Raw genomic sequence first — 9,273 nt, forward strand, 5'->3', positions numbered from 1 at the left:
TTGGAAGCCGGATCTCACTTAAATGTATGTAAACTATGTCCGGATCCACCATCTCACCCATCGTTGGTTAGGTTATCAAAAGACCTTTCCAACGAGTCCAAAATATTGATGATCTGGCAACCCTGTCTCGAGGTATGGCCACTTAAGCGATATTTATGTACTTTTTTATTCCGGATCTAAAAAATAGATGAAATTTTTGTACAATTCCATCATATCAGCCATTGTTGGTAATAAGTGAGGAAGGCTCCAACCACATAGGTGGATTAAGTATGTTTTTATTTTAGAAGCGCCGTTTCTCGGCAATGGTTTGGTTAATCAATTTGCAAATGGGCCACAGTTGGTTGAAGTGTAAACAAAAAGTCTTTCCTATGGTCATGTCAGTTGATGTTTACATTAGTAACGAGCAGGATACACTCCTTGTTTACACCTCGACATTGGTCCATTTACACTGTTTTACTACCAAGTTAAGATAATTGTGATGAAGATAATATTTTGTTAAAACATTAAAATTATATCACATTTTGTTCAAATTCGAGATTTTTTTCATTACGATCATAAAAAAAAAACTCAGCATATGGTGTTCATCGTGGATAAAATGTGGATGGAGTTGATTTTGTTTGGGCATTTTGAAATGTTATGTTTAATTTAAAAAGTACTATTGATTGAAAATTTGTAAATTTTGACGAACTTTTGTCACAGTTTTCGATAATCTTGAATTAAAAAAAATGGCATCACAAATGAATTTTGACAAACTTCAGTTTTATCTCAAAATATGGAATCTCGGTTTAGGTTTCAAAAGGTCTGCCAGTTGTAAACAAAGTCATTTTTCGATCAGTTCTCGATCAATTTATGAATTATCAGACTCAAAAATGCATTGAATTGTTTACCGGAAACTTTGTTTGTGCCTTTGGTATGCCCAAAGAAGCCATTTTGCATCATTAGTTTGTCCATATAAGTTTCCATACAAATTTGGCAGCTGTCCATGCAAAAATGATATATGAAAATTCAAAAATCTGTATCTTTTGAAGGTATTTTTCGATCGATTTGGTGTCTTTGGAAAAGTTGTAGGTATATATAAGGACTACACTGGAAAAAAATGATACAAGGTAAAAAAAAATATTTTTAATTTAACTTGATTTGTAAAAAAGCACTATTTTATTTTTTTTATTTTTTTATTTATTTTAGGAGACATCAAATGTAAATTGACCGAGTTATTAATTTTGGAATCAATACTGCTTTTTTTCAAAAAACGAAATATCGGTGTTAAAAATATATCAACTTAATTGTTCGATGTAAAATCGAATTTGCAATCATAAAGGACTTAAGTGAAATTTTATTAAAGTGCACCGTTTTCATGTTACAGCCATTTTTAGGTAACTTTTTTGAAAATAGTCACAGTTTTTTTTTTTTTAAGTAAGAGCACATGTTTGCCCCTTTTGAAAAAATAATTTTGAAACGCTGAGAAATATTTTGCTTATTTGAACTTTGTTGATACGACCCTTCGTTGCGCAGATATTGCCATGCAAAGATTGAAAAACAGGAAAATACTATTGTTTCTAAAGGGCCAAACATTCAAGATTACGCATTATTATTCTTTCCATACACAAACGTCTTCTTTAAATCGCTAATTACTCGTCTAGGTTAACGTGGTTCGTGCGGTCTTGGACATAGTTGTTTTCATAAAATTTTGCATAAGAATCTAGAAATTTCTGCTTTTCCCCATACAATTTCACGATTTTCTCAATATAAACATCAACGATAAAAAGTGACCCTTAAACATTAACCGATTTGGCTTAAAATTGGCACAGTTATTTATGTTTGCCTAGGGAATCGAATCAGAGGGTATTATTTTGTTATTTTCTTTGCACCCTAATCAGTACACTATATATCGGTGAAAAGAAACTCAAAACAAATAATTTGGGATAATTGGGCGCAGTCTAGATTCCCCTACTACATTTGCGATGTGTAAACGTTCCGCGACGAATATTTATGGCTACTAAATGGAAGAGTAGTGACGCCTGAAATAACTCTAGAAAGGATGATGCTAAAATCGGAAGCAATGCCAAAAAAAGTTTTCCCTCAGTATGAGCAAATACCGTTTTGGATGCTAAAAAAAGAGCCCGAAATGACAAGGGTCAATTTGTCGACCGTCGTCCAAAAATACACAACTGAAATAAAAACAAAGTGAATGGATGAGCAATTGTAAAACGAAACAAAAAAAACCTACATGACATGAAAGCATGAATTCATTTGAAGGCGACGAGGTGGACGAGGGGTGGTTAACACTGACACCAGGTGTCAAACGGTATTGGATCGGTTCAGCACACGTCAATTAAAACCGACAACGATGGTGGAGCCCTCTGTCCCGGCTCTGTGTTTTATTGTTTATTTCCAGTGTCCCTCCCCTCTCAGTTTAGGGTGAACTGTCAATTACACCCAAAGCGCTGGGCAAAATATTCAATTGTTTTTATTTCTCTTTTTTTTTTGTTTTTGCAGAAACCGCATGTTCGGATGACAAATTCCGGTGCAAGAGTGGCCGCTGCATTCCGAAGCACTGGCAGTGTGACGGCGAAAATGACTGCAGCGACGGTTCGGACGAGGACTCGGAAAAGTGTCGTAAGTACCAAGCTGGTGTGACAGTTGTAGGTTGCAGACTTTTAGGCGTGCTTTTCTACCCTGGTGATGGCTTCATGGCACACTATGCTTACACGTTGCTTCTTTTTTCTTTGCTGATTGATGTCGTTAAACGCACGTAACCTGCCGTAGATAACAAGTCCTGTCCGAGCAACGAGGTCATGTGCAAAACCGGTGACCGGTGTATCCCGCGAGCGTGGCTCTGTGACCGCGACCCGGACTGTCCGGACGGTTCCGACGAGAAGGAGTGCAGTAAGCATTTTGGGGGGTTTTCTTGAAGACATTTGTAAGGTGGAAAATCTCGTTCAGCGTTTTTAACAGGTTTTACAGGCTGGATCTAGTTACCTTGGCGATAAACAAGTTAAGTAAGCTCGCTGCTAACTAGATTGCAAACGGTAACTCTCTGAAACTATGCAAAGTTATAAAATTGTGGCTTGAGCTTTGTTCCCCCCGCAGTCACCTGCGATAATCGTGAAAAGACGACCAACTTTACGTTGCAATTCCGGGAGTTTCCGTCTTCATCGTCTTGCAAAGTTTCGCCCGGCTCCAGTCCCAGCTGGGATCCAGTCAACCGCAAGCACAAAATACCGTCCCCGACTCTAGCACACAAGTTCATTTTGTAACAAAACCGCGCTGTCATAATCGTAACATACATCCGGTGGTTGCGATGCCCCTTTCACGCTGGTGGCCCGCACAACAGGTTCTGCTGAAAGGTCACACTTGTAGCGCGCACCGACATCACTTCCGCCCATCAACCTGTGGTTCGTCCGTGGCGTTTGAGTTCAGAGGGAAATTGCAAACGATCTGGATGGGGCGGTAGGGTTTGGGTGGGATTTTTGTGGAATATTAGATTTGTTATTTTACGATATTGATTTCTTAAAAGCAACTTTTTAATTTAGTTACAAATATTGCTCAATATTTCTGCGACTCTTTCAGAACTATTTGAACATAAAAACATGAACACTTTTTTCAAATTTCAATCGATCTAGAAGTGTTATTCAAATTTATGCAACAAGTTGCAAAATGATATTTGTTTCGTACATTTATTTCATCTCTTTCTTGTTGGAACAAACCGACGAGTGTTTTGCCTGTCTATAGTGACGAAATGGATTGCTTATCATCACAAAAAATAACAGTGCTGAAAAGCTCTAAATAATACTCATTCAAGTGTAAAAAACAAAAGAATGTTTCGGAACTGCAGAAAAAAGTAAGTTACTTGTTATTTACAATTATAGATTACATATTAGATTTTATATGAAATAATGAAAAAAAATAAATGAAATGGAAAAATGACCACTGCAAAATCGAATTGGAAAGGGTCACTAGTTATTTTAGCAGTTTCACAATCAAGTTAACTGAAACTAATGTTTTTAAACAATATGTGGCAATTGTGAAAATCAGTCATGATGATTTTTTTTCTGAATATAAAATCTTTTTCTAAAACTTTTCTTTGTAATGTTTACGTTAAATTACGATTCCCGATTTTGATATTTCGAATTACCGTTTTTCAAATTTATTTTGATAGCTGAAAATTTTCTCCTTCGTCAAAAGATTCAAGAACAAATGAGACAAAAACCTGGAATGAAATTTGTATTGGTCATATACTTAAGTGTTTTATTCATAAATCATCAAAAATATTTGAATATTGGTTATCGTGATCAATTTTGATTTTGCTTTGAAAAAGGAAAAAAAATAACTTTTTCTGGGTTCGTATGCACTAGGTCCTAAGCGCCATGTGTATTTTTTATTTATTTATTATTTTAATATTTGAATACGAAGTTTAAAATAACGAACCATACCTAAATTAATAAATTTTGCTCATTTGTTGATCAATACAATACATACTTTTTGCAATTCCGCTGTGAAACTGTCAACTTTTCCTTCTGGAGAAACGAAACGGCCTACTTTTCCCTACCAAAATTAACAGAATGGAAAATTAATACCTTTCAAAAATCAAATCAAATTATTCGCTCTACAGCATTGCCTTGGCGTTCTCGATTGCGAGATTCCTACTCGAAACTAGGTGTCCGAAGGCTTGATTGTTGAGGCAATTGCAAACCTCTTTTTACACCTTAGCTTCCATCCACCCCGGGATTCGAACTGACGACCTTTGGATTGTGAGTCCAACTGCCTACCAGCGACTCCACCGAAGCAGGACCCAAGGAGACGACTCCTACACCTGGACTGAGCTAACGACCTAACCTTTTTTTTTAGGTTAGTCCGGGGCCAACATTTACTTCCCGTCCGACGGAAGGTGTGATCAGACAAATCTCGTCTCAAAATTTGCCACCGGGACCTTCTGGGACGTGAACTTTGCCACACTTGTATCGAAAAGAAACATTTGTCAATATTTTTTGTTTTGAACGGTATATTTACTTAACACATGGATGATTGACATAACATTTCATTCAAAAAGCGTTTTTCGGAAATGCAACAACTTGTTGCAAAATATGATTTTTTCAGTACTCGTCGCATTTGTCCAACTCGGTAAACTCGTTCGCTAAATGTGCGACTTGTGCTTAAAAATCTGCTTTTTTGTAACTTGTTGCATAGACTACTCTCAAACTTACAAAGGTATCTGGTTGGTTTTTTAGGTAATTTAATTTTATCAATCATTTGACTAGAAACTGTAATGAAAATAAAAAAAAAACCCTGTAATTCTGATCGATTTGAAGGCTTTGGCAAAATTTTAGATTATGTTTAGGACTTTTCGAAAAAAAAACAAGGTTCACGGGACTTTTTCCGATATTTTTATTTAACTTTTTATAACTGAAATTTTACTTCTAAAATTATGCATTTCTTAATTTTCGATTATAATGGATAAATTGTAATGTGATCTAATTTTAAGCGTTTCTATTTCGCTCTATCCCTTTTCTTTGGCAATCAGAGATATTTTTTAATTTTTGAAAATTTGTCTATCTTTAGTTAAATCCTTAGTTAATAGCAATTGATGTTTCCAAATGTACTATGAAATAACTCACAGCTGAATGGCACCCCATAACTCTGTACAAATGAACTATTTGTATCATCATTATTCACTAATAAAACCTGAATTGAATTGAATTAATTTTCGATTTTTCAAATATATTTTACTGGACTAAAAAGACAACTTCTGAGTCTTCTGATGGTTCAAAAACTGGTTTCAATTTTAATTCATTTCCATTGTCCTATAAGTCGTTCTCTACGATTTCGCAAAATTTTATGCGATTTTTAAATTTTCATTTTTTGATTTATAGAAACTCTGTCCATGCATTCCCTAAGAAAAAAAGAAGCAATTTGCATCATACGTTTTTCCATACAAGATGGGTAAATGTATGAAATTCTGTATCTTGTGAAAAGATTTTCAATTTGGTGTTTTAGACAAAGTTGTTTTCGGTAAAAAAGTACACGGAACAAAAAAGTTTTGGATTTTTTATTTTATTATGTATCAGTATAATTTATAAAAAAACGTGTTTTTTTTGTAAAATATCTTAAAGCTGCAAAAAGAAAATTTTAAATTATATTTTAAAGCAACATCAATAAATATTTTACAATTTTAAATTATCTAAAAGCTGCACAAAAAAATCGAATTTTCAATCGAAAAATACTTTACAAAATTTGTTTCTGAGATACAGCCTCACGAAGCATACGAATCGATTAAAATGCATTTTGTAATTTTCTACTAACGGATACTCTCAGAAACGGTTAATTTGATTTTCAATGTCAAAAAATTAACTTTTGTAAAGTTTTCTGATCTTTTCAATCAAAAATATTTCAAAAAATTGTTAGCTGGTTTGAACTATAAACTTTGGAAAATGGTCAATTTTTGAACCTTTTCAAAAACAAAGCCTTATTTTTAAATTATTTTTACTGAAATGATTTGAACATTTCGCAATAAAAAAGAAAACTAAGAAATATGTATATAATTTGAAAATTTAACTTATAGTGATAAAAAATGAAATAAAAAATTCAAAACATTTTCGTTCCGTGTATTTTTTTCCCGAAAAGTTCTAATCATAACCTACAACTTTGTCCAAGACACCAAATTGAAAATCTTTTACAGAATGTCATACATTTACCCATTTTGCATGGAAAAAACGAATGATGACCAAAGATTCATCCAAATCAAAAAATAAAAATTCAAAATTCGCATAAAAATTTAGTTGTAGTGAACTACTTACAGGACAATGAAAGAAATTAAAATATTGAAAATAGGTCTTAAATAAGAATTTTCCTATTACTGTGTCTAGATTTACCCACTTGAGGGACATTTTCATGCTTTAAGTATAAGTATTTGTCAAGTATTTGAAAGAATTTAAGAATGAGTAAATTATTTTTTTTTATGATCAGGCTACCCTGTCTGTTGAAATAGACACATGTGTTTTTTTGCCGTATTTCAGGACCGTTTATGTTGATGGCATCCCTGACTGTAGAACATTGTTACACTCTAAAATGTAAGCCTGCAAAGTTAGAATAAAACACGTAATTTCAAAATGAAAAATTTAGTTCTAAATGAAAAAATGACCCTTCTAGGTTATTTCAGATTCGAAAAGCACATTAAATTTCCCATAAAATGACATGTCTCACGATTTTTGACAGTTGAGTAACGGGCGATTTTAAAACTATTTTTTAACTTTTTTTGATGAAAAATACGTTTTTTTTGGAATTTTGAATACGCCATCAAATCGGGCGTCTAATTTTACACAAAAGTCCCTTTGACACAAAATGTCTATCTCTTCACGGTTGCCCAGTCAAATCAATCCGAATTCTGAAACGGAATCTAATTAGAATCGTATACAAATTCCGCTTCAAACGCAACAACCGGTTCGAACACGGAACCGGTTGTTGCGTTTGAAACGGAATTTGTATACGATTCTAATTAGATTCCGTTTCAGAATTCGGATTGAGTTAACTGGGTGCGAGCTACAAATCACTGAAAAACGTGTCTTAGTAAAAAACCAGAAAAATGAAAGGGGTCGTACCGCCCCACCGTCACGAAATATCGAAAAATGGACCTCGGATTCATGATCAGGAACCAAAATAACCCCTTAGAGCAAAGTTTCACGAAAATCGAAGAGGGATCGGGGCAACTTTTTTCGATTTTGTGTGAGTTGGTGGAGAATTACCCAAGTGACAAAACGTCCTCTGACTTAAGGGGTTACATACATGTAGAAAATCACAAAATTTCATTTTACAGAAAATTCACTAAATTCACTAAAAAGACGATTTTCAATCACTCCTGAAAGTTTCATGATGATACTTCGTGACTGAACTGAGTAAGAGACGATTTAAGTTCGCAAATTTGCAATGCGCAAAGCGAACTGTCAAACTTTGTAAACGTTTTTCTCTATAAACCGAGTTGATTTACGGGTTTCACGATATCTCGAGATGGGATTGACCGAATTGGCTGATATTTGAGGACATATCCTGTGTGCATGACGAAGCCCGATTTTGAAATTTTGATTAAAAAAAAATACAAAAATCAAAAACTGACGATTTTTTATATGAAAAACATAAAAATATTTTTATCTTTTTTTAAATTAAGTTTTTGAAAATCGGCCTTCGTCATGCACACAGGACCGGTTTAACGAGTCTTCACCAAAATTTTGAGCCGATTTGGTCAAAGCAGTGTTGAGATATCGTGGCACCCGTTTTTTGAAACTGCTAACTTAAAATAGCTATATCTCGGCAATGGTACATCCAAATGTCTTCATATTTATTTTGTTAATAGATGAAAATGTATTTTTTAATGCCCAGCAAAAAGATTTAAAAAAAAGTTTGAATGTGTGCTCATACCAACCGCTGACATTTTTGACGATTTACATGTATGAAACCCCTTAATTCCTCTGGGCACGTTGTCGCACTTGCCGTGTGTGTCAAAATAACACGATCTGATCAAATCTTCTGTCTTATGAAGAATGGCAAGATTGCACGAAGTTTTAACGGCTTTTTGGTTGAATATCTCAGAATTGAAAGTGAATTTTGAAGATCTGTGAAGGACAAAAGGTGAATCGTTGAAAGCTGCACAATAAGGCATTTTCAAACTAATCCACACAGTAAAAAATCATGATAAAATTTCATCTATAAAGGAGTACATCTTTTATGTCAGAAAAAAGCTTTAATTTTACCTCTAATAATGTGTTAATTTACATCTGGCAGACGCTAGGAAAAAATATCTGTAATCCCAAAAAAATATCAAACCGGCGATAGTTATATCTAGCTTCAAAGTCCGCGCCCCAACCCACACGGCCATTTCGCCGCTGTGAAAATTGGATCATCAAAGGCAATGTACCTCAACGTATCTCGTATATCGTATATGTACCCTATATGCAGTAAATACAGAATTCAATGTACGGAGCACATAGAGCTACATTGGCTTTGATTGTTCAGTTTTCACTGCGGCGAAATGGCCGTGTGGGTTGGGGCGCGGACTTTGAAGCTAGATATAACTATCGCCGGTTTGATATTTTTTTGGGATTACAGATATTTTTTCCTAGCGTCTGCCAGATGTAAATTAACACATTATTAGAGGTAAAATTAAAGCTTTTTTCTGACATAAAAGATGTACTCCTTTATAGATGAAGTTTTATCATGATTTTTTACTGTGCAGCCCACATTTGAAGTTTCTTTTCTCTACACGGTGTTTTTGAAAAAAAATTG

General features: G+C 34.2%; 1 protein-coding gene across 7 annotated transcripts in view; it reads left to right on the forward strand.

Annotated features, from left to right (window-relative positions):
• Nucleotides 1-9,273, forward strand: part of LOC120429861 (very low-density lipoprotein receptor-like) — a 373,714-nt gene that overhangs the window by 226,394 nt on the left and 138,047 nt on the right. For 6 of the 7 annotated variants that reach the window (XR_008212404.1, XM_052709697.1, XM_052709693.1 and 3 more), the window contains exon 2: nt 2,497-2,616. Coding sequence is in view for 5 of the 7 variants with exons in the window: in XM_052709693.1 (XP_052565653.1) it covers nt 2,497-2,616 (120 nt within the window). In the remaining 2 variants the exon portion in view is untranslated. Of the gene's footprint in view, nt 1-2,496; nt 2,617-2,766; nt 2,887-9,273 lie in introns of all 7 variants that reach the window. The other variant, XM_052709694.1, reaches the window with a different exon arrangement.

Source organism: Culex pipiens, chromosome 3 (assembly GCF_016801865.2).
Source record: "Culex pipiens pallens isolate TS chromosome 3, TS_CPP_V2, whole genome shotgun sequence".
NCBI lineage: Eukaryota > Metazoa > Arthropoda > Insecta > Diptera > Culicidae > Culex > Culex pipiens.